Consider the following 27,109-nt stretch of genomic DNA (forward strand, 5'->3'; position numbering starts at 1 on the left):
ATACACCACATAAAAATAAGCTGTGATGCATCTGTGTTGTCTGAAGAATGCTGGGGAGTGCTGTAGTGCTGAAAAATATTTGATAAACTTTTTATCTCATTTTGACAGCCACATTTAGTAATTTCCACAGCTGTCTGTATCAGTCATTTCTGGACACTTTGTTGAACAATCTCCTGACCTACAAAATGACATTTGAACTACTTTAACTACTCTCTGAATGTCACCAGTCCTTCCTGGTAGAGTTCAGATTACCTTCCACTCAACACCAGCCACTTACATAGTTCAACTGTAAAACCAGTCAGCAGTCTGCTATTGTTATTTTTATGGAACACTAAAAAAATACTAACTGTAAAAATAATTGCATCAGGGTGTGAGAATGGTGGAAAGAAGTGTGTGTGTGTGTGTGTGTGTGTGTGTGTGTGTGATTGTGTGCAGGTGTGTGCATTTGCTGGAATTTACAATGGTATCAGATGAATTGTTTGGAGATGTGTTAACTTCCCTTTGTCAATGGGTTGTATTTCATTGATGCAGACTCGAGAGGCCTCACAGGAACAAATGTTTATGCAATTTATGCAGTGTCATAAACTGCATGAGGAAGCAGGCCCAGACCCCATTCCTGTCCAGTAGAGGTTTCCGTTAAACCATAGGTGTGAACTACAGTACATTTGTGAATAACTTCCATATATGGCCATAATAAACAATGGACATAACAAATAAGTCTAAAGTCTCTTTATTTACAAATCTTCATGTAGAAAACAAAGTACAACTTATAAAACAGCATAATGAAATAAGCTTTACAAAAAATGCTGGGCAAGAACAAATGAAAAAATATATATATATATAAAAGTAACAAGATGTCCATAACTATTCAAAACACTTGGAGACATTCAGACAGATGTATCTGTAAGACAGTGTGGTTATTGAGTGCACAGCATACTTACATTCAAGCAAGTGTTTGTGACCTGTTTGCATTTTCACATTCCCTTTGGCTTCCTACAGTCTTTTGTAATAATGGTATGCTGCATACATGCCAAGCTCCAGCAGGTTATGTTGTGCAGCCAGAAGTCTCAAGTAAAGATCAGCAGCAGACCAAGAGCTCCAACAGCAGAAGGGCTGTAGAGATGGAGACAGACGCCACAGATGTGCCGTAGCTCTGGAAATGAAGGAGACCCCACTGGGAGGTCAGAAGGTGATAATGTGTGGGGGAGGGGTGGGGGCTGGGTACCCTGGGTCCTTGTCTGAGGGGTTATCAGAGGGAGAAAGTCACCAAGGCTCTGCTCTGGAGCTAGCGAGGTCCATAACCGCTGACCTGGTCCTCCGGGGCTATCTCGATCTCGATGACAGAGCTGTGACTGCTCTCCGAGGTGTCTGGGACTCTCTCTCTCTGCATGTAGCCGTCATCATCGCTGCCTTCATAGCACTCGCGCTGCGGTTGTGGCTCAGGCTCAAGGTCGTTCTTGAGACGGGCCTCGTAACCGTCCTCAGGCTGATCGTCGCTGGACGGAGCACGAGCAGGGATGCAGAAGTGGGTCTTCTCAGGGCAGCCGTCAGGTGGGATGATCGTCGGGCTTTCTGTGGGGGAGTCCTCGGGCGACTGAAACAGAGAAGTGCTCCCTGTCTGGGCGCAACTAGATACGGTAAACTCCGGCTGCAGAATGCATGTGGCACCTGGTGTTCGTCTGGGTCTTAAAGACACCTGTACAATGTATGAAAAAGGAGAGAAAGGAAAGAGAATGATAATATCAGCATAGCAGACAACAGAAGGTAACCACTGCTGCTGAGATAGGAAGCAAACACATGTGATCCTTCAAGATCACCATCAACACCACTCCCAACGAATATCTGATGTGCATTCCAAAGTAGACCCATCTCTGAGAAGATAAGCAAATGAACCCTTTCACGTTTGCATCACATAAAGCATTGGTCAGTAGAACCACAAGCTGACAAATCAGATTGTACCAAATGTATGGATTGCCATCATCTGGTTAATACACCCATATAAAAAAATTGTCATAAATGAGTAAAATTACATTTTAAATGTTGTGCAGTCAGGCAAATATATTTTCAAATACGTAGTATAAATGTGTATGCATGTCTATGTGTATGATACATGAGCTAGAGTATCATAACCGGGTTTCTCAAAACCAGGATATGGGCTTACCTGGGTTTCTCAATTTGAGATATGTTTACATAGGCAAACACAAACATACTCAAGTCCATGTAAACGCACTGGCAAAATCAACATTTCTTCAGAAGAGTGAGTCTCTGACTTACAGGCACATAGTAGCTGGAGCGTTCAATCACAGTCTTGATCACTTTTTGTGCACCGATGAGAATACCCACAAGTGTTGCCAGCACTATGACACAGATCACCACAAAAAGATAGATGGGCCAAGGACCTGTACATCACACAAACAGTGTTTAATGAGTTAGCAAGAGCATAACAATAAGAAGACTGTACTGAAAAGATCAGTGCACAGTTATCCATACTATTTATATACTTGATATCTTAAGAAATACAACATAACATCTGCATTCAAAGCCAAGAGCATCCTTGAGCAAGGTTGCATATAGGTTTTGTCTAAGTTAGTAAGGAGTTTTGCTAAAACCAATAACACAGTCTACAGTAAGTTAGTAAGGAGTTTTGCTAAAACCAACAACACAGTCTGTGTTAGTAAGGAGTTTTGCTAAAAACAACAGCACAGTCTACAGTAAGTTAGTAAGGAGTTTTGCTAAAACCAACAACACAGTCTATGTTACAGTTTTTCTCAGTCACTTTGGTGCTTTTCTCAGATCTGAATGAAAATTCTCATAACTATTAGTTCAACCTCCACAGCATTTAGTCATTTGTGCATCATAGTAGCAATTTCTCCTTACTCTGAACAAATTGTAAATGCTTTTGAACATGTATCAGTTGCTTTGTCATGTCAGTCAAAATGAAATATACTTATGGATGCTGAATAGTCATTCCCAATAAAACGAATTGCTTCATTTCATTGCTTGAGTCATTACATACAAAATTGGTGAACTAGTTATCAAATTCTGTCACAATGCTGTAGAATTGCAAAGAGCATATACAGTAAAACTGTGAAACTTACATATTCAGTGTCTTGTACTCAGTTACTCCCCTAACTACAGCAATTTGTAACTTTACTGTAGTTTTCAAATGGCTGTACAAGTACTGTATAGTGCTGTCTTGTGCATTTTCAGGTAGTGGTCACCGAGTTCTGACCTGAGAGCATAAACTGTCATAATGAAAACATGACGAAGCCATTTGACTATCTTGTTCATAAACAATGGTATCAAGACTTCTCATTTTGATGACACTGGCAGTTTCATTGACATAAATACTTGCTTTTGAGGAATGGACTATCCATTTTGAGCAAGTGACGTGCTTTTGCAGGTTATCCACTAGGTTTTGCAGTTTGCACTAATTGTTTTGAGAAATGCACTAACTGCTGTGCAAATGTTACAGTTTTTCTCAGTCGCTTTGGTGCTATTCTCACATCACTATTAACATTTGCACAGCAGTTAATGCATTTCTCAAAACAATTAGTGCAAAATGCAAAACCTAGTGGATAACCTGCAAAAGCACGTCACTTGCTCAAAATGGATAGTCCATTCCTAATCTAATAAGAGTTAGAATTTGAACACATACATTTACCTATCTAGATGTAAGTGGCTAAAACAGGCACAAAAAATAGCTTTTCAAATATTTATTTTTATTTATTTTTTTGCAGTTTGGTAGCCTAGAAATCTAGACGCACCCTAGCGGCGGCAAATTAATTTGCTCAGCCTGTACGTCTAGTATCGAACCATAGGGATTTCTATTGGCTTAGCACCGTGGATGTTCTCCAATCACAGCGCTCTATTTTGTTAGAGAGTCTTAAGGCGGGCTTAACAGGATAACGACAGTCCTGCTACAGTCCTGCAAAATTAACTATAAGTATAGTTAATTTTGACTGACATGACAAGCAAATGATAATGTTAAAAAACAGCAGAGAATTGTATGAAAGCAACTGATACATGTCCAAAAGCATTTGCAATTTGTTCAGAGGAAAGAGAAATTGCTACTATGATGTGCACAAATGACTAAATGTTGTGGAGGTTGAACTAATAGTTATGAGAATTTTCATTCTGATCTGAAAAAAGCACCAAAGCGACTGAGAAAAACTGTAATAGTGATGTGAGAAAAACACCAAAGCGACTGAGAAAAACTGTAATAAGGAGTTTTGCTAAAACCAACAGCACAGTCTACTGTAAGTTAGTAAGGAGTTTTGCTAAAACCAACAGCACAGTCTAAGTTAGTAAGGAGTTTTGCTAAAACCAACAGCACAGTCTAAGTTAGTACGGAGTTTTGCTAAAACCAACAGCACAGACGCATAAAACCAACAACACTGATGCATTTTTGCACTATATTTAGTGTGGGGCTACAGAACTTTTTTCTTTTTTATTGTGGTTATGACCCAGAGTACCTCTCTGGATCTATATTATCAAAATTAATTGGAGAATGTTTGATAAAATATACCTATAAAATATATATCATAAAACCATATGTTTACCACCTGATATTGTTTTAATTACAAACAAAAAACTAATCAGTCAATACACAATTTTGTAAAGCAACATTTTGCTATTTGAACATTTAGAAAGGGTAAAAAACCCTATGCATTTATAATATATTAATTTACCCTTCTCAGGAACCGGGTTGCATACTTCCTTGGATGTTTTATAGAGAATGCCGCCGATGGCTCCCTTTACCTCCAAAGTTGTGCATTTCTCTATAGAGTCAACACTCAGCTGGATTTGGCCATGACACACTTTATCCTCCGGGGGGCACTCTAACTTGAGTTTGCGCTGTGGAGTGCAGAATTGAACGTGAGAAGTAAGGACAGAGACTTTCTAATCAGGAGACACAGCACTCAAAGAATCTCCCATAGAAATGTATGTTGTTAGTTTGTAACGCAAAGATGGCAGTCGTCTACACATTTTCTGCCCTTTCCGCAGCCAAAGGTTGACATGTGAATACATCGTGCCAATCATGTGGTATGTTAAGAATACATTGTGCCAATCATGTGGTATGTTAAGAATACATTGTGCCAATCATGTGGTATGTTAAGAATACATTGTGCCAATCATGTGGTATGTTAAGAATACATTGTGCCAATCATGTGTTGTGATCTCAAAGTTGGAGCGAGGTTGGTGCCATGAAGCCTTGCGTACGCGCAGTTCTGCCCGAAAACGATGCCCGATAAGTGCCCAAAATGCGTTGCAATATGGCCGCAGAGTGGACGGACTTGCCTAAAAGGACTTTGGTAAGGACGCATCACAGACATGAAGACACATTTCATTACACTGTAGCAGTTATAAGAATTATAAAGCAGGCAAGATTATTAGCTGGCTGGCGAACACTGGCACATTTACAGAAATATTGATTAATGTGTGTTTTCCTCATAAATAAATAAATGAAATGAAGATAACAGTTATAAAGCACTCAATATCAACACAAGACAATTTTGTATTGATATAATAAGTGTCAAATTATTTAATATTGAAAAATATATCTATAACAAAACATGCTTATCGATACTTGCTGTAGTCAATAAGCAATAAGCCCCGTGAGGCTGTAGGCTCCAGTGATTTTAGAACAGCTAAGAGGCGTTGTTAGGCATTATGCAAAGCAGAGACTCCTTTTACCTCATCATGAGTGGTGTGGACAGTGTAGAACATTTTCTTTGTCTTCTGCTTGTATTGAGGATGGGGAAAACGGAATTTAATCCCATTGGTTTCAATCATTATGTTCAGACTCGGGACGTCCATAAAACCTGCAGCAAGGGAGAAGTGGTCCTTGTCAATCAGTTTAAAGCCACAAGACTGTCCATTGCATCATTACACTGAGGTATCAGCAAAGGCCCTGAGAGCAAAATGAACTACATGAGGACTCCAGAGACAATTAAAGACAACTTGAACATCACATAAAGAGCACAAGTAGCTTTCCCATTGGGTAGTGTCATATGTTAGGACACAAACCTGAAAGACCTGTTTCTATCTACAATCTGTATAACAGCTGGCAACAACACACATTTCAAGTACCACTAGAGCTCTTGCTACTTTTATTGTATTCCTATTGTTTTGAACAGCCTCTTTTTACCTCTCAAATACATACAAGTTCATTCATTTCTATCTCTATACCTAATTGTATTTGAGTGTTTGAATCAGTAATGTACACATGCAAGATACACTGAATCAGAACATGATGCTGGAATCCAAGTATTGTGACAGATACTACACTATGCTGTTTATAGCTTTGGATAAAAGCATCTGTTAAGCAAACATAAACATATATCAGAAACTGTATACATGGAAGGGTGCCCATGTTCAAATGGTTATGACATCATTAGTTAAGTACTTTAATGTCCCTGAAGGGAAACTTTTTTTCCAGAGAGTACAGCATTGTACCGTCAGTCCACAGTACCCTGTTACCCTGCTGTGCTCTGTCTTTATGCCAGAAGTGGAGTCCAGGGGCCCCCTATTTCCTATACGTAACACATACAATCAGAAATTGGGATTTGTCCCCTCAACAGGTGACTGACATGTTGTCAAGCCAATCAGAGCCCTTATAAGAAAGGCAATTGATGATATTGGTGGTGATTTCCATAAAAATAATGTATGACATCAGTCCAGCAGGATCAGGTTGGCTTGGGTTTGGGGATACTAGGTTAGGCTTGGGGCGTGTGCTAAGAAGGTGTTGTAATGGGCAAGTTTTAGCAAACAAGTGAGTATGTGAGTTAAGGGTTGCTGGACAATGGCTTCTGCTGCACCGTGGTACATAGCCATTTTCTGGAAATATACTACAGTAACTACTTTCCTGAGGGAGTGACTTTATGCATTTCTTGAGTCCACTCCCCATCTCCTACTCACTTCCTGTCCAATCTTCACTGTCCTGTCACTAAAGGCTGGAAAAGCCTCCAAACGAAATGCTAGTCATTCAGTGTATTGCAGATTATTTGAATTAATAAATACTTACAGCTGGTAATTTCAGGTCCTTCATAATCCCTGGCATAGCTGAAGTCTTTACGGACATCAACAGAGCGGATGTCTCCTTCCCAGGCAGTCAAGTTAAAATAGTACACGTCCTCCATAGGTGCTGTGTCATCTGATATGTTGATATGGTGTTCTGATGTGTTGCTGTCAAAAACGGATTTGCCATCCCTGTTGATAAAACAACACCATGCAGTATCACCAAATCATTGAAGACTTCCCAAGACTGTGTTCCTATTTAGTGAGGAGCACAGATACTTTAATTAAGATTTTGTTTGAGAGTTTGGAAAAAGGCAACACCTAAAAGAGATTTGTCCTACTGTACCAAACTGCTAGCCTGGCGGGGCCATCCTATATCATTGAGATGTATAGTCTGGCATCGAACCATTCACCTCGCTTAATCCAAGGGGCGGGCAGAGAATTGTCTTTCAAACTGCCTAGGCATGCAATAGGCCAGCGCTACGACCATATCCGTATCCGGTCGGCAAAACGGCAAATACATCCTTCTTCGAAAGTAATGACTTAAGTGCATTGTGTTGCTCAACTTTCAAAGAAAAGCACAAGTCCAACTCCTCCAAAGTTGACGCCAACGCCGATTCAAACAACCGCTCTTCGTTCACCATAGCCACCTTCCTTGTTGTTCACAGTCGCAGGACTGTCGTTATCCTGTTAAGCCCGCCTTAAGACTCTCTAACAAAATAGAGCGCTGTGATTGGAGAACATCCACGGTGCTAAGCCAATAGAAATCCCTATGGTTCGATACTAGACGTACAGGCTGAGCAAATTAATTTGCCGCCGCTAGGGTGCGTCTAGATTTCTAGGCTACCAAACTGCAAAAAAATAAATAAAAATAAATATTTGAAAAGCTATTTTTTGTGCCTGTTTTAGCCACTTACATCTAGATAGGTAAATGTATGTGTTCAAATTCTAACTCTTATTAGATTAGATTCAACTTTATTGTCATTGTGCAGAGTACAAGTACATAGACAATGAAATAGTAGTTTGTGTCTATCCAGAAGTGCAAAAAAGCATAAAGTGCAATGTGATTATCCACAGTATAGACAAGTGGTGCAGTATAAACAGTATTTAGACATATAGTGCAGTGTAGACAGTGGTATGGCGTCTATGTAAGTGTATGTGTGTGTGTGTGTGTGTGTGTGAGTGTGTGTGTGTGACCACCATCCGCGCCCCCATGAACGGAATTCCATGAAACTCAGCATGCATTCAGAGGGTGTCATAGTGATCCTACAGGTCACATTTCGTGCAGTTCTGAACACAAAGATACCTGCGATTACAGAGCCTCAGTTTTGTTTTTTGTGGCGCTATACCATAAATGAGTGGTTATGGGATGGGTTGAGATGGCCCATCAAGTCTTACGTACAAAAAAATGTGGTCCTCCTAGGCCCCGAGGCACGACAGATCAAAAACTAAAATCAGTGGTTCTGTGTCATCCTTGTGGGGCTACATGCCCACCAAGTTTCGTGCAGCCCGGTCTTTCAGTGTCCCAGGAATCGTCGACACAAAATTACTGAAGAAAATCCGGAAGAAAAAAAACTCTGCCTAAACCTATATAACCGCTACGGTAGCTACACTAGCTGCAGTCATAATAAGTGTATGTGTAGTATGAATAGTATAAAGAGCAGTAGAATATGGCTATGCATAAGTTCTACAGGGGCAGCCTTGATTGTCCGGCTCTTTGTTGTCCGTGTCAAGGTTGCCATGGTCGTGGACACATCAACAGGCACAGGCAAGAGGAGTGGGGTGAACAGTCTGTGGTAGAGGTGAGAACAGTCTTTGATGATGCTGCACGCCTTACGCACGCATCGCTTGTCCTGGATGGCATCGATGGAGGTGAGTGAGGATCTGGTGATGCGTTCGCCAGTTTTCACCACCCTCTGCAGTGCTTTCCGGTCGGAAGCAGAGCAGTTGTCATACCATAATGTGCCACAGCTGGTGAGGATGCTCTCGATGGTGCAGCGGTAGAAGTTCTCCATGATCTGAGGAGACAGGTGGACCTTCTTTAGTCTCCTCAGGAAGAAGAGACGATCAGGGTAGAGAGATATTGAGGGTCCAAGAGAGGGTAGAGAGATATTGAGGGTCCAAGAGAGGTCCTCAGAGATGTGGACACCCAGAAGCTTGAAGCTGGTGACACACTCCACCTCAGTACCGTTGATGAGGATGGGGGTGTGAGATTTTTGACTTCCTGATGTGATTGACTTATGATGCTAATTATATTTTAGGTAGATGAAATTGATAAACTTGTCACTTCATTAGTATCCCTATGATATAACTGCAAAAGTTGAGGAATAGTACTTAAGACTAACCAACCACAAAATGATCTTAAAGGTTCATTGTAAAGGTTGTGACATTTTCAAAGGGATTTTAGATATTTTTTCTTTGAACCTTGAATAGTGACTAACACTACAAATGGATAACATTAGCTCAACCTGTATCAGGATAAACAATTTACTTACGAGAACCTGATGATATTTACTGAGAACAAAACATTTGTAGAAGATCCAGAGTGGTTCCAGTAGGCCATGTTTATGCCATCCTGACAGAGGATGGTCAAGTTTTCAGGAGGTGCAACTGCAGAGGAGAGCAAAAGAGAAAACAAGAACAAAAAACAAACAGAAGACATTAACACATAATGTTATCTTAAATCCAGTCATCCCAATTAAATTATTGAATCTGGCAGTGTTGTATAAAGTACTAGAAAGCAATAATTGAGTAAAAGTACAAGTATCGTACTAAAAAAAGACTTTGGTAGAAGTGAAAGTTACCTTTTAGAATATTACTTAAGTAAAAGTCTTAAAGAATCTGATATATACTGTACTTAAGTATCAAAAGTAATTTTCTGATATTTAATGTACTTAAGTATTTGAAGTAAAAGTAAAAAGCAAGCGGTTTTATTTTGAACTTTTATTGTGAACTTTATTTTGGCTTTCTTATAGTAAAGCATAAAGCATATTCAGGGTTCCCATATCTTCTTAATCTCACTCATCAAATCAAAATCACATTCTTTTCTAGGACTTTTCAGGCACAATTCTCTTAAGTTCAGGTCACCATCTCACTCTCACACACACACACACACACATGCCACCTATGTCCAGCAGCTACTAATATGCCAGTCATTAGTTGAAACTGAAAAGGTGTCTGTTCATCTTCAAAAAAAGCTGGTTTTCAAAGTTGCCAGAATTCAGTGCTCGGGAGTTTCAGGCCCAAGACCGGACCATGTTTTCCATAGTGGTGGAAATTGGATAAATGAAGCAACATTTCACCTCTTACTATCCTGCAGTTTTTATCAGTACCATGGTTCAACAAATGTGTAAAGGTTATATAATAATTCACTTCAACTGAGAAGTTAACAAAAAATATTCCACTATTCCACAAGTTAACAAAAACAGAAAGAAAGCCTTTGAAATGTAGCTTATCCCACGCTTCCACAAAGAGGCATATTGAACTAATGTTTAGGCTACATGTTTTTTGCATGGGTAGGCTATATTGTTGTTTGGTGATTTACCCTACTCCTTTAGCCTACTACACCCTCTTCTGAGCAAACAAGGCATATAGGTTTATCATGTAGGGTAATTGCTCTTTCTTACATTAAATAACTTTAATTTATCCTCTCTACTTGTCCCTGTAGTCATGGCCTCCTCATCACTAATTTCGGGCTCATCATTTTCAGTGGTCGACTGGTTGATCTGCTGCTCAGTCTCACCTGGCCTCTTTCTACCATCCATCCTTCCTGACGCTTGTGTCTACTGTATAGGGCCGGCTCGGCTATCCGTATCTGAGAAAACTTTTTGGAAAAAACGGGCTATGGACCCAACCAACTCTTTTTGGGAGGGGAGAACTCCCTCACGTAGGCTACAACCCATGCAGAGTCGTTGCATTGGTGTCATGCACAGAATGCGGAAAGTGTCCTACTTTAAGAAAAGATAGACGTGACCAATGTCAATATGTTTTTCCTCGACCGGCCCAAAAGTGAAGCGGCCCACCGTGAATTCTCCCGATTACCCAACCCGGGCCTGATTCAGTCTTACTCTTCTTGGACTGAAGACAAGTCCTGCGATGCTAAATAGCCTTTCACATCAACGCTAACGGTAACATAGCGGAGTGTTCAGCTTCACAGAAGCTGCCAATGTACAGAAACATTTATTGCAAATACGGCCACGGGTGTATAACGTTATCTTCACCACTACCCTGTTCGCCGAGTTCACCACTATCGTCGGGGTGGTCGTCTATGATAACGGGAGGTCCTCCAGTAGTTGCTCGTGCTCATGGCGGTTTCAGTTGTGCGTCCTCCTCCTTTAGCAACAAACAGCGCTGAAATAGAGCGCGCAGCGTGCGGAGCGTGCGTAATGCAATCTATGAGCAGTGATTCGCCAAACCTCCCTTATTGCTGTCGCACACATTACTTCTAATTTTATGTTTTAGTAACGAGTAACGAAGATGCTTAGTGGAAATATAACGGAGTAAAAGTATACATTTTATCTAGGAAATGTAGTGGAGTAAAAGTGAAAGTTGACATAAATTTAAATAGCGAAGTAAAGTACATATACGGAAATTTCTACTTAAGTACAGTAACGAAGTATTTGTACTCCATTACATTACAACACTGGAATCTGGCTATGTCAATGTCAAAGTCAAAGTCAAAGTCTGCTTTATTGTCAATTTCTTCACATGTCAAGACATACAAAGAGATCGAAATTGCGTTTCCTACTATCCCACGGTGGAGACAAGACATATTTTACCAATTAGGTCCACAGACAAACATAACATTCAAGTAAACAATATAAAAAGTAAAAATAAGAAGGCACATACAATGAAGAAATAAGAGCAGCAAAATTTGGCAGAAATTGTGCAATTGTGCATACAGTAGACAGTCAATATAATTCAATTTGACCCCAAGCAATGTTTAACATCATAAAATATGGTTCACCTTTTTTTTTTGCTTCATGTTTCATGACTTTTTCTCAATTGAAGGGTACAACTTAGCATGAAATTTGTACAATAATATGTTTTCAATGTCCTGTACAAATATTTTGTACATTGATGTTCCTTGGGGTCAGTTTGACCCCAGCTGTATGAAACATAAGATACATGAATATTTGACACATTATGGATATTATTATGACCGCCGCGTATAATCATAATAATAATAACTCATTTGTGATTTGCACCCCCCGGTAAAAAATGAAAATGCAATATTATTCTGCTTTAATCGCCCCTATCTTCAGTTAGGATGTTCAGAACTGCACCAAATTTTATGTGTATGATTGACCTGGCATTCTCTGGCAGTATGCCAAGTTTCGTAGAATTTCATCCATGGGGGGGTCTAAAAAAATTAGGTTATGTGTACATTTAGTGACTGTACACTCATTGGCCTGTAGATGGCGGTGCACACATATACACATCCACACACACACAGGCACCCACATACTATCGGTATTAGAACGGCCGATACATAATTACAAATTCAGTAGGATTAAAAGAAAGCCAAAATAAATATTCATCATCATCATCATGGCTGCATTTTCAGTATTGGCGATAAGTAGTCGTTTGTCCACTAGATGGCGCATCGTTGCAGTGAGACGTAATTTTGTTGGAAGTTAAAAGTGGGTTGGAAAAACAATGGAGGCTTCCTACAAGGACTGTAATTTACCGCAGCGAACATCTAATAAGGATAGGACGATGTTCACATGAAGTGTAATTCCCATGTCTTCTTGAAGCCGAAATAAATCTGAGGATGTTTATCGGACATGCTTGGTTTTTACTGCAGGTACGTTAATCTTGTAATATCAATAAGGACCTAGGTAATGTTACCGTTAGCGTTGGTTGAGTGATGGAGGCCAATTTGATTGATTGCATTTGTAGAAAACTATAAATGCGGTTATACCAAGCGGTGATAGCAGCACTGTTTGTATCTTTCGACTGTCATTTATTGCACGTGCTACAAAATCATTCTGTGCAATGGAAGATTTACCAACGTTACACCGGTCTGATACAGTTTTGCCTATACATGCGTAAGACTGAGACGCCTGTTCATTTTGTTTTAAGTGCGTGCAGGGTGTGAGAGGGGAATCGATGTGCTTTGATTCCAGCTTGGTAGTTGTAGTCTGTGAAATTAAAAAGCACGTGTGTGTGAAGTATCCAAACAATGACACCTTCATTTCATTATGGCTGCTTTAGCAACACACCTTAAGCTACTGTGTAGTGGGTCCCATTTAGAAGTGGCTACTTCATTCGCGCTTTCCTTGACTCATGGAGCTGCGTGAATGTTATTACAACTTTTCGCCACGATATGGCAGTTTAAGTCCGCTTGATACTGTAAGGCGTAAGCCATTGGTTTCCAAAGGAGATTTTATTTGTGTCGCCAGCATAGCCTATTGACAATTTATGTTGTAAATAGGCCTACCTTATAATCCTACCTGTAGCTTAGGGAAGCTAACAGCTTTCTATTAGGATCTAGTTTGTTAGTTACAGTTTTGTCATAACTCCCTGATGCATTGCATTTAGAATAGCCAGAGCGTGTATATCTCAATCGGAAAATTAAACAATATCGGGTGCCTATGGACTAGGCTGGGTGAACCCAGCCTGATCTGCCTGCTATTTATTTTTTGATTTCTTAAAAGATTGAGCTTGGTCTGATGAAAGCCAGACAAGCCATGGACCTCAGTTACACAATGCAAGGGAACATGAATCAGCCTATATTTGCACGAACAATAACGGACAAAAGCTCTTCAACTTTGGCCCGTTAAAATGTGTATGAACAGTCTAGCGACGCATTTCATCAAGGCCCATTTGGACATGTCAGTTATTTGCACCACTGGTTAGATGTAAAACAGCATTTCGTTTCAGACTACTGTTACTTAATTTGTGCATTAACAATAACGTTTCAGACTACTGTTAGGCCTACTTAATTTGTGCATTGACAATAAAGTATTACATGAACTAAAGATGACTAAAATCTTATGTAGAAGAAGAAACATTCACAAAAAATCCATCCATCCAAAAATGACCTTTGTTTTTGATAGCTGTTGAAAACGGCATGGAACTGACAGAGATGTTTTTGTTTATAAATACATAATAAATAAATAAATAAATAAATAACATTATGCTGATACCTTTTGCTTTTCCCTAATACAATGTAGCCTACAGGTGTAAGTGACCTTTCATCAATCCAGTTGCAATGGATGAACTGTGATGAACTGCCCTAATTGTGATTGTTTAGAGATTTTAAAGGTTTTATAACAATGCTACATCTTCTTTGGCTATTCTACAATCTATTCACCTTTTCAGCACCAGTAGGCTACTTTCTGTGCAGCCACACACACACACTCAGGCATGCCAAACAAGCATACACAAAAGTTTCAAGAGTGGGGGATGGAGTAAAATATGGAGACAAATTGAAGTGTGATTTATTTTTGCGGAACGGATGTACAGGACTGAGCGGCGGTCATATTTTGTACCGCTATGCGGTACATCTAGTTATTTGAATAGTATGATAACATATTGTTAATATCATTATTACATACACAAGTACTTATTACATATAAGTAATTTTGGCAGGACTGTAAAAGTCAAACGGGGAAGCAACAGCAAGCATTTGGGCTGCTGACAGTGGATGGGCAATATTGCCAGCCAGGGTTCCAAGGTTCATAAAGGGGGTGGGATTATTTTGTAGGGCTTTTGATGGTGGTTATTACACTCTTGTTAAGTAACTGTCACAAAAAAACTGGGTAACAATATGAATTACAATCATTTTCTGAGGGTTTATTTAGCTGGGGTCAAATTGACCCCAAGGATAAAGAGTGTCGGTAAGATTTGAGGATAACACAAGGGTTAATGACAACAGGTGTTCTGAGTCCAAATCAGGTCTGCTAATGTAGGCCCAAATGTATTCAAGACTGAGACTGAGTTGTCTTTTGCAAACATCAAAGACTAGAAGGACTTTAAACAGGTAAAAACATGTAACTCGAAACATCAAACATGAAAAGGGAGTCTGACGCTTTGTTTGCTCATAGTGAAACTCAACATGTCATGACCGATATCCACAGGCTTCCTGTAAACCTGTAAAGTGTCATATGCTCCTTTCAGGGTCATGTTGTGCCAAATCAGACTAAATCCAGGAAAAGGTTTGCTGCACCTCCTGATTTTGCTTTTTTTTTAATTTGAAGTTTGTCTACCTAATATTTAGGTCCCAAAACTAAGACCTGTAAAATAGTTCAGTTAAATTCCAATGTTTTCATAATGTTTTCACCCTTGATTTTATATCATTTTACACTCTCAGAAATGCCTTATCTTGGAGGCTATGTTTGGACATATCTTGACAAGTATTATTCCTAGCCTGCCAAAACTTTGTAGGGTGGAAGACAGACATGATCTCAGTGTGATTGGACTGTTAAATGTTTGTACTACATGGCCATTCGTTTTATATAAGGCCCTAAATATGGAACAAAGTGCAAAACTGGTAATATTAAAAAAGAAATTTGTATTAACATGGCAACAATCACTACTTTGTCTGCAAATACGACACTTTGAGTCAATATTTTGAGGCCTTTGCAATAAATGCACACAAAAGATAATAAGGTAATTTTTTGGTAATGTTCATAGGACTAAAATGGCATGTGGTGTAGCTAGTAGGAACACATAAATCAATATGTGTGAGCTCAAATATTGGTACAACATTAATCAAATATAGTACAAAAACAAGTTTATACTACCCTTAATGTCATTCTTTTTGTACTTTTCCCCCCAAATCTAGGGCCTTGTAGGAAATCTATGAAAATGTGCCGTACTAACTTTTAATGGTTCAGTCATACTGAGAACATGTTTATCTTCCACCCTACAAACTTTGGGCTGCCTATGAGTGATACTTTTCATTATATTAATGACCAAGCATTGCTTTCCAGAAAATGTCATAATGTGATAAGGCTGTAAAACTGATGTAATTTCAAGGGATGAAAATAATATGATGACCTAGGATTTGCACAGAAATGTTTTACAGGCCTTTGTTTTGGAACACATTCTTGATATAGACAAGGTTTGAACAAAATCTGAGATGGTGCAGCAGCAGCCTTATCTGATTTGACATAGAATAAGCCTGCATGCTTTCCCTGAGATGTGGACCAGATCGGAGACTATCATTGTGTGGTGTCTTTGTGTCCGTGTTAGTTTTGGAGAGTATACAATAAAGGGGATGAAGACTTCTAGCATGTTGCATGTGACGCATATTTTACTTCCTTCTCAAGAGCAACTACTGTTTTCTCTTTTGGAAAAACTGTGGATGACTAGCCTGGGTGCCATTCCGAACTTAGTCCGGCCCCACGGGAAGTTCGGTCTTGTATCGAGGTTGTATCACTGAAAACGATTATTTCTGAAAACTTTGGCCAAAGTTGAGATGTGGGAAAACTGGTGGTTTCACTTTCATCAAGGTAAAACAGCGTTTTTGAACACTGTTCAACAGAATTATTTTTAAAAACGGAGGGGATATAAGAGAAGAAGCCCCATAATTATGTCCCAATGGAGCAGTATCAGACTCAAATTCTGACTAGAATTTGAGTAAGACAACGTCAGGCTAGTGGAGGACACTCAACCAAAACCAAAATACTCATGGTACTGCAACAAAACAAATCTAAATACACCTGAATGATGGATGAAGTACAGCCTAGTTCAACATGATGTAGCAGACAGGAACCACATCAACATGAATTGGTTCAGTGCACTGCATGGCACTTACAGTGCTAATGTGCGGTACTGTGTAATCATTAACTTTATATCATCCCTGTACACTAAGTCACTGCAGGTGTGTCAACAAGGTTAAGTGTTACAATTAGGACATGGCTCCTGCACACTGCTCAGTCTCAGGTCTTAAGTGGCTATTTTTCACTTCACTCTTTGAGGTGAAACAAAAAAACATCACTGCAGGCGGAGCACAAATGATCCCTCCTGGGTCAGAACGAAATATTTATTTATTTATTTATTTATTTATTATGTATTTATAAACAAAAAACATCTCTGTCAGTTCCATGCCGTTTTCAACAGCTATCAAAACCCCTCCTGGGTCAGAATCAAAGTCCGTGCCTCCACTTCCTCAGCGAACCAGAGATGCCCGTATGACACGTGTGAATGAGGCCACATTCACGTATCGCCAATGCACCACCCATAAACATTTTCATCTGAACGTGAGTGTCTCTGATGTCATCTGTAGCCACATATAAATACAGCACAAACATTTATAAACAACTACTTCCAGGAAGACCGCCTTGCCTAGGCCACAGCCTCGAGAGGCGAGGATGTTGATCCAACAATAACTGGCCTGATCTGTGGCTTCCTATACCAAGAGCAAAATGTAATAATAATAATAATAATAATACATTTTAATTTATACAGCACTTTTCAAGCAAAGTTTATGTATGGGCACATGTTAAGAGGGTGACATGATGCTGAAATAGCAATCACCTCCAACAACATTGACTTTCCTAGAGCAACTTTGTACTTGTACTTTGTACTTTACTATACAACGAAATTAAAGGCGTCCTTAAGTCCATATTCACTAATTTAATGGTGTGATTTTGTGATTGAATGCTGGACACCGGGCGCAAAAGGGTTGCTCTTATGTTTCTTAATCAGTCATGGGTGTGTTTTGGGCGTAACATCTTTTAAACCAATGAGAATGACATATGTAATTCCCTTTAACAGCAAGCAGTGCAACTTCAATGGTGAATGGTGATGAAAGCCTTGTGGTTAAAGTCTCTGACAGTTTAACAGGTCAAGCTGCACAGGCATGACAAAGTACAATAATGCAAGAACACTGAAAATCCTTTTGCAATATTACTGGAGGTAACAGAGCATCTTACTGTCTGCTCAAATCGGCCTACACTGTGTTGACCTATTTTATCATTCAAAGACATCTTACATGCTTTTCTCACGCCTCCTCACGCCTGGATTGCAACAGTCTTTTCACATACCTTACTCAAAAGTCCTTACATAGGCTTCAAATAGTTCAAAACTCTGCTGCCAGCTGGCTCTTAAATAAGACCAAACGGTGTGAACACATCACTCCTGTTCTAGCATCACTACACTGGCTCCCAATATGCTGGAGAATTTTAAAAGGCTACTCATTACATTTAAGGCTCTTCATGGCCTTTCCCCTGGTTACATTTCTGACATGCTAGCATCTTATAGTCCAACACGCATTAAGGTCTGCAGGCAAAGGTTTATTAACTATCCCACGAGTCCTGGCTAACACAGATCTTTTTCTGTGTTAGCCCCAAAGCTCTGGAATGCACTGTCTGAACAAATAAGGTTAGCTGATTCTGTGACATCTTATACATTGGATACATTTCCATTATTCTTGCTAATGTTGATATGGTCTTATTTGTATTGTTTTTAGTTTTAGTAAACATTTTAGTTAACTCATCTTATCCTGTAGACTACATTTTCAGATTATTCTACATCTGCTACTATTGGAGGGCGCAGCCAGCCAGACGCAGATGGGCTCCCCCTATTAAGTCAGGTTCTGCTCAAGGTTTCTTCCTGGAATATGGGAGTTTTTCCTTGCCACAGTTGCCATATGGCGTGCTTGTGGGGGGTAAGAGGGTTAAGGCTGCCAGTCTTATGACGTCATTTTCTATATTTTTGATATGTTGCTGAGTAGATCATAAACAGCAAAGAAAAGTGATTGATAATGACTGACTGACTATTATTGTGTTACATGCTTCAAATGTAAAGCACTTTGAGCTGCATTCTGTGTATGAAAGGTGCTATACAAATAAAGCTTATTATTATTATACAAATAAAGCTTATTATTTAGACATTTAATTTTGTTTCTGTTTATTCTTTCATATATGTAAAGCACTTTGTAACTTTGTTGAGAAAAGCGCTCTATAAATAAAGGTTATTATTATTATTATTATTATTATAGGACCATATGCACCATAGCACACTCCTGTGTGGAGTGCGGTTGAACTTGGTTTGAATGCGGATCTATGCAACCAAAACAAGAACAGGAGATAGAAACGTCCAAATGTGACTTGTTGCATACTTCTGCAAACATTTAAGTCATTTAGGAAGTGCAAAGGGAAGTGGAACAGTACATGTTGCAACAGCGCAGAGAATTGTGAATCCGATCATCCGATCTGTGCTATTTCTCAAGATGGGACGTCTTCTAGATTTAGCTGGAAATCATTAGAACAGAGCCAAAGAGGGAACTCTGTGCGTGTTTGTTCCTGTTTGATGAACACATCAGTGGATAACGATCGGCAGTGTTTTAAGCTGAACTTGTAAACTCAGCATAAGAAGTATTTCTCAGTATTTCATGCAGTTCATCACAATCTTTTACTTTTACAAACCAAATTCCCAAAACAGTGTCCTCAACAGTAGTCTGTGTGTATGCTGTGTGTGTGTGAAGTGTGAACTAGGTTTAAAGTGAGCTAAACTAACTGATGTAAAGCCAGCAACACTAAAAAAGGGACTGCATTTCCAGGAGCTAATGTCAGTGACTTGTGCCTTGGTGCAGACACTTTAATCCACGTACTCACACACAAGAACATACTTCAAAGTGTGACACATGACCATCTCAACATTATCAAATGTGTCATCAGTTATCCTTACATACTTAATCAACAACTCATCTAATGATTTCTTGCTGCATCACAGAATGTCTTCTAATTGGTTTCAGACTTTATAGAGAGACATTGTGCAATGAGAACTTGCAAGAAAAAGATCATTTTAGTTTTGCACAATGTTGATACAGTTGTTGGCTTGGTCGATGACCTTCAAGTTCCACAAACCCACATCTTTTCAACTGCTTTCAACAAGACAATATTTACACAAATGGGAAATATTTATGGGAAGTGAACTTTGATCTTAGGATGGATACTCAAACTCATAACTTTCTTGACAAGAACTGTTTGTGGTTAACAGGGCATAACAAGGCTAAATGGTTATACTGGTTTGCCAGTGATAACAGAGGGTTCACATGAATGGGTATGGGGTGTAATTCAGAGAGATTGTTGGACACATTTACAGATTTGATTATACCAGTATGCATAATCTGATTCAAATCTACATTATATTATGTTAATTTTGGAGATTCCTAATGTTTGGCTAATGCCTTTGCAAAAAGGCAATTGCCAGCAGATTTTCATTCTACTCTTGCGGTAAATCTGCAAGAGTAGACTGATGGACTCTGTCTAGACAGATACATAATGTGATACAATACATCACATAATCTGCATGTAAAATGAATAACCTAAGAGTCCTCAGCATCCTAGTGCATTAACAAGTAACATATTGATTCAGATAACCCAATATAAAGAAAATAGTATTATATTGCTTGGCATCAGATCAAACACCCATGCAAGAGCAACTTACTGTAAGAGGCAGGTGTGCATGTTTTGGTGTCTGAATATATGTGTATGTGTATGTGTGTGTGTGTGGGGTGACTACAGGGATGGTTAATTTACTGTAATAATGATGTAGTACTTTCTGTTTCTGTACAGCAATGCTTCATTTTGCACACATATGTATGGACAACATACTGTATCAGGATATTTGTACAGGCTATTGACTTATGTGTGTGACAATCTCCCATTAGGGCCGTTTCCAACAAATTTACCCGGTAAATTTACGCGCTTGGGCGTGTCTCTCTTCACAGAACCTGCCCCTAAGGGCTTTTTTTGAGGGCCAAAATAGTATCTACCCCGAGGTAGGTACATTTTTGGTTGCAAAAAAGTCCTCAATGCTGATTGGATCTAAATACAGAAATGTAAGCTGACGTGTGCTTCAACCATGTTTCAAACAAGTGAAACTAACTAGACTCCATCACCTTACAGTATATATGTCACTGCAACAACGTGCATTAATAACAAATTCTCAGATTGTATTTAGGTGTTTTTGCAACATCAGCATAGAGGATTGTGACTTACTGCAACTTCAGTAATGCTTGACTAACCTACGAGGAGCTATTCCACAAAATCACCGGAGCTACTCCTGCCTGCCTTCGGTGTTGCAAAATATTCAGAATGATCACGTCACCTCCGCAGGGCTTACAAGCAATAGAAATGTGCCTGAAGTTATCAGACATTTATGAGGACGTCATTAATACTGTAGTCTCATTGCCTATTTTCAAATTTAAGTGCTGCCTCCGGAGTCTAGTAAATCCCACTAGGGTCGCTATTTGCAATGGATACATGACGGCTGAGAGGGCTAAGTGAGAGGACGTGGTCTCTCTCTTTCACTCCTCTGGAAACAGGAACTCATAATGGCCTTGGATAACTACTCTGAGTTTCACCGAGCCCAGTATGGTGAAAAACACCATGCCATGTCCTTGACACTGTCAGGCATCTGCTCTAAGATGTGAAGAACTTGCAGGCTTCTTCTATAAGTCACTTCTATAAAGGTGGCCATTGGTAACACACTACTTATTACCAGACGCGCACATCCCTGGTTCAGAAAGTAAAAGTCCTGCCAAGTATGATCCAACCATTTAGTAAATCAGCTCATCCTAATAGCAGCCAGGTAGATCAGATAATTAGTGATATCACTTGTGTTAAGTGCACAGGTAGAAAGAATATATGGCAGGACTTTTACTTTCTGGCCGACTATTACGCAATCTGACCTCAGCAAAATTGTAATTCAGACCAGCTCCTCAACAAATGCTCTGGATACAGCCCCTACTATATTCCTCATATAGGGATATTTCCAACTGCTTTTAAAAATGCTGTTGCTGTTTGAAATGAACTTAATACCTTCCTCAACGAAAACAGTATTTTCTAAAAATTCCAATCAGGTTTCAGATCAAATCACAGCACTGCAACGGCCCTAGTAAAATAGTTAATGATCTCAGACTTGCTACTGACTTAAACAAATTCTCAAGTGTAATTCTGGAGTATTCTCACTGTATTCTGATGTGTTCATATGTTAATTCTGCAGTATACAACGAGGAGAGGTCCATACCATTGTATATAACTTTGTCCAATACCAAAAGCCTGACCAGATGTGGACACTAAGAGAGGCTTAGGCCTGTGTATATGTAGAGTTTGGTTCCAAAACACTATAAGTGGGCAATTCCATGGAAAATTAAGTTTTTTGTAACATCCATAACGCCAATAAAATGTGATGGTATGGTATGATGTGAATGATTACATGAAATTTGGCTGAAGAATGTACATGAGAAAAAATGCACAAAAAAATGAATGTTATCATTCACATCATACAAATGCCAAGGCATTTCACTGGCGTTATGGATGTGACAAAAAGTCAATTTTCCGTGGAACTGCCCAAATCCATTTTTGGAAACATACATTTTTGGAAACATAAATTACATTATTTAATTGAGTATTTCAGGTAATATCAATAAAATTGCAGTTCTGTTTACCATCAAGAAGGTCAATCTGCCCTGTGGCTCAGGAACTTCCGAGGAACATCAGTGACAACATGGGCCGAGGGAGATAGCGTGTTGTTCTGCTCAGGCTAGTATTTCCATCTGGTCAGAGCCTAGGCTTTGTCTTAGATTTGGACTCTGAGACGGATTGAGGAAGCGGCTCGAGGAGCATCTTCTGTCAGGGCGCTCATGCAGGCCACTTCAAATAACAACCACAACTGTTAGACTCTGTGGAGTTTGCTGAGTTTTACTGTTCGAGACTTAGCCTGTGTTCTGTTATTAATTGTTTTTTACCATCTACAATAAATCATCATCTGATTGCAGATCCTGATTCAGCCGTCAAGCTTTATTGACCATATTCAATACAGACCTAGAACTACCACAACTGTTAGACTCCGTGCAGTTTGCTGAGTTTTACTGTTCAAGACTTAGCCTGTGTTCTGTTATTAATTTTTTTTTTTACCATCTACAATAAATCATCATCTGATTGCCGATCCTGATCCAGCCGTCAAGCTTCATTGACCATCTTCAATACAGACCAAGAACTAAAACACAACCAGGGAGTCCAACACAGGGTTATCGTGGCTACCATGTGATTATGACTTGTGTCTACTGTATTCACACTGAGTGATGTTTGTAGTACCTAATGAAAGTTTATAACTGGTGTGTGACTAGGATGAATTAGTCACATAATTGGGTTGATCCTCTTTAGTTGCACTTTCATTGCATGTTTTCTCATGCACAAATAAGCTATAGCATGTGACTTGCAGAGGGTTGCTGAACTATAGGCTAATGCCAGCATCATTTCCTCAGCAGGTTTATGGTCAATGTGGCATCTATTCAGCTTCTTGTGATATACACGGTTTAGTTCACTGCTGTTTATGGTGACAATTGAACAGAAACTCAACTCCAAAAATAACAACTATGATGATAAACAGAAAAATGCACTGGCACAGCGTAAACTCTTATTGGAAGCCAGAGAACAGACAGACACGTTTTGGGTTGAAGCCATTGTCAGCATCTAACAAAATTCAATTGGACATTATGCCTTAAACATGCATATAGATGCATCAAAACAAAGGAGGATGAATGCTACCTATTTTTGTCACTATAGAATTTGGCTTTAACTTAATAATTGACCGCACATAAACTTTAACTTTAAAAGGGAAGAGGTGGGGGCATGTTGTGTGCCTTAGCCTTATTGGTGATTGCACTCTGTATGACTCAGCACTCATCATTTCAAGACATTTTCAGAGGCTACACTAGTTTATCCGAAGTTTTTAGTATAAGTATATATGAGTATAAGTATATATACTCTTTTGATCCCGTGAGGGAAATTTGGTCTCTGCATTTATCCCAATCCGTCAATTAGTGAAACACACTCAGCACACAGTGAACACACAGTGAGGTGAAGCACACACTAATCCCGACGCAGTGAGCTGCCTGCAACAACAGCGGCGCTCGGGGAGCAGTGAGGGGTTAGGTGCATGTATTTAAAATACATATTTCAAATACAAAATAGTATTTCGTAATTTGTACTTTATTGGGTTAAAGAAAATTGCTTTGTATTTTGCATCAAAATACTTTATTGTGTATTTTTCCCAAATATTTTGGTAAAACATATAATGACATCATAAAAGTGCACATGAATGTAGCCTCTGTGTTGACAGACTTGTTACATTTACATTACATTTATTAATTTTGCAGACGATTCTAGCCAAAGACACTCAGTGCTCGAGGCAACTTTGGGTTAAGTGCCTTGCTCAAGATCCAGTGCAAGACTAGTAACGGTTGCTTACACACACAATACACACCCTCTCACACCAACCTTAAGTTTCTTGAGAACTTTAATCATCAGTTTCTTGAGAACTTTAATAATCCAATTGGAACTCATGGAAGGAGTTATGTGGTTGCCCTGCAACATTGCTCAAAAAGTTGCCCCATGTATCACCTAAAGCAACACAATGAACAATTCATATGCCCCTTAACGTCAAACTCAATATATCACCATTAAGCGCTTACATGGTACCCAGTTAGTTAACCAACTAAAATCCTTCCTAAGTTGATCTGTTGACTGTATGCAGATTTATGGCATGTCTTGTAGGCAGAGAAAAGCTATTGCTCTCAAACACTGTCCATTTACTCAACATAGTCAGTGTATTGATGAAGGAAGGCTAGAAGGAAGGCACAGGTAGGCTATACAGTGGCTATTCAAAATTATGTGTTCATAAACTGACACTTTAAGAGGCTAATTTGGCTAAGTCTTTGCACTTTGAATAAAGAAACGATAATTCTGACTGCAGGGTCCCAAATTGAAACAAGAGATAATTCAAAGTGCCAGGTCACAAGGACAGTTTCAGAATGCCACACATAAAAAGCATGACCAGCTACAGACAATATCGAGTAAAGGCCTATTCACACCAAGAACGATAACGATAACTATAACCATAACGATAAAAGCTGATCAGTGTGAATGCTTTTATCGTTATGGTTAGTTATCATTATCGTTCTTGTACAGCACTTTGTAACTTTGTTTTGAAAAGTGCTATATAAATAAAGATTATTATTATTATTATTATTATAATTATCCGGCAGTCACTCAAAAAAGAGAACAATGGACAGATCCCAAGCCCCTCCTCCCACTGTCAGTCCCATAGTTAATGTTGCTAAGTCGGACAAGTTTGCAGGAAAGTGTGCGAGAACGCGTGTTCAACATGGAGATGCAGCACCCCCATTTAGCCGAGTGCGTCAAGTAATATTGATATTCAAAAAACAGAGGTCAGAAAGGCCTTCAGTATGCAGATGGACACATTCACAATGTCCGCTGTTATCAACGAGGTGGAACACCACAAATTGAGGACAAACCTATCCGGTGTCGTGGATCTTAATGGGATGCATGTTAACTGGGGATAAACAATTAGCACGTTATCACGAATATCGGTAGGCCGATAGTTTACTTATTATTTTGAATGGCTGCTTTAGAAGGAAGAGTTCAAATAAACATGATACAAGTGTATTGAAAAGAAACCACTCCGAGCTCAAATCCATATCACGCATGACAGCCTATCTGCAGCTTGCAGACGTAATTTGTTTTGCACTAGACTTCATCAGTGCCCGCTTATATGCTATAATTAATTTAAACGTGGGCAATGTAGCAGCCTAGGTCTAATATTGGCGATTTCGAGACTGCATAGCCTATATAGCAAGGCATAGTTTTGAATCTGCACATGATTCGATCTTTAGAAGACATTGGCTCTCGTTCAGCCATCAGTTATGCATCGCAGTAGGCTTGCGTTTGTTATCATAAAATTATCATTAGCTTATTTCTGTGAACAGTCTTCTATCCCAAGTTAAACATGGCAAGGTAGCAAAGCTGAAAGTATTCTTGTTGTGTGTAAAGCGATCCGTGATTGAAGGTGTAGCCTTTTGCACGTCTTTCAATCGTATGAATGGACGAGTTCAGTTAAAGGTAGGTATAATTTTTTGCGTAGGCTTATGTTGTTGTTTCATCAGTGGAAACCAGATTTCGTTAAGTTTTTGTGTGTAGTTATGAACACAAATAAAGGGAACATTTTCGTACACACTCAGATTTCTTTACTGAAAAGTAGCAGCCTATCCAAAGTTAGGCCTATGTGTGTTAACGTTTCACCCGGTCAGGATATCGGATGTCACTTCTACAAGTATTCCAGGCTTACCTTTGAGCTCTTTAGTTATTTAGTTAGTTATTGTGACATAGTAAAAGGGGCGGGGCTTGGGATCGGTCAATTCCGGAAAATCCAATAGGCTAGGCTCAAATTACGTGTGGCAACCCGGAGTTTGTGTTTAAACTTAGAAAACGTCTACCATTACATAGCTTTCTATGTCTAAAAAAATAATAATAATAAAGTGAATGACGTGTAGGCCATGGGACTGAAGTAGCGTGTAACGTCTGAGCGCCTGAACAGCAAACTGTACCCAAACCTTTCATTTGTGATATCACCAGAGAATGTCTAATAAGGGCTCTGGATATCACTACTATAGGCTATGGCATGTCACTATTATAGCCTAGGCCTACTTGCTTATATAGATGTGGGCCAACGCCGGCCGAGGCAGCTGCTGCCTTACTTTGAAACTATAAACGATTTTTATTTTTAACGACGAAGTGAAATTACGAATATAAGAACACTTACCCGGCCTGACATTTTTGACACTGGCCAAGATGAGAAATATACCAAGAGTTTCTATCATCGCTGGAAGGGGCAGGACAGGAGCGGAGATCATGTGGATCCGTGCCTGGTAGCTGTCAAGCATGCCGTCCGTTTGTGGGGAGTCCGAGTCCGAGGTGTGCCCAACTACTTTCCACGGCGTACGTCTGCTTAGATTACAGAAAGCAACAGGCAGCTAGCCTGACGTAGTCATACTCAACAGGGGCGGAGTGGGGCACTAAAATCCACCGGATTTTTTTTCCCACCGCCCCCCCCCCCCCCCAAACACGCACACACAACAATAGCACAAACAAAATATATGTCAATTTAAATTAACAGGCTACGGCTACATTTGGAGAAAGGAACTGTAGTGCTAATGCAATACAACAAGCCTATCAACCACAAACCAGGCACTTTCAATAAATGTGTAAGGAACTAGATATTTAAGTGTAGGCCTAGTATAAAAACAGCTTTGTGGGTGGATGAAAAT

The 27,109-nt window shown here is 39.5% G+C and overlaps 1 protein-coding gene across 3 annotated transcripts; it reads right to left on the minus strand.

The window, feature by feature from the left end:
- Positions 1-715: 715 nt before the first annotated feature.
- On the minus strand, positions 716-26,834 carry ifngr1l (interferon gamma receptor 1-like). 3 transcript variants are annotated; one of them, XR_006023238.1, is made up of 8 exons: positions 26,605-26,834; positions 9,516-9,630; positions 7,028-7,212; positions 5,698-5,825; positions 4,692-4,857; positions 2,275-2,399; positions 1,222-1,696; positions 716-881 (listed from the first exon to the last, which is right to left on the minus strand). XR_006023238.1 is itself a non-coding variant. In XM_042065307.1 (7 exons), the coding sequence occupies exons 1-7, from the start codon at positions 26,723-26,725 to the stop codon at positions 1,286-1,288; spliced, it is 1,251 nt and encodes a 416-aa protein (XP_041921241.1). In that variant the 5' UTR covers positions 26,726-26,834; the 3' UTR covers positions 716-1,285. The 3 variants fall into 3 exon arrangements, 2 of the variants coding, with proteins under 2 accessions (XP_041921241.1, XP_041921242.1); XM_042065307.1 differs by having other exon boundaries at positions 716-1,696; XM_042065308.1 differs by lacking the exon at positions 26,605-26,834 and adding an exon at positions 22,430-22,548 and having other exon boundaries at positions 716-1,696.
- Between the last annotated feature and the right edge of the window lie 275 nt (positions 26,835-27,109).

The sequence above is a fragment of the Alosa sapidissima genome, chromosome 16 (assembly GCF_018492685.1).
Source record: "Alosa sapidissima isolate fAloSap1 chromosome 16, fAloSap1.pri, whole genome shotgun sequence".
In the NCBI taxonomy this organism is placed as follows: domain Eukaryota; kingdom Metazoa; phylum Chordata; class Actinopteri; order Clupeiformes; family Clupeidae; genus Alosa; species Alosa sapidissima.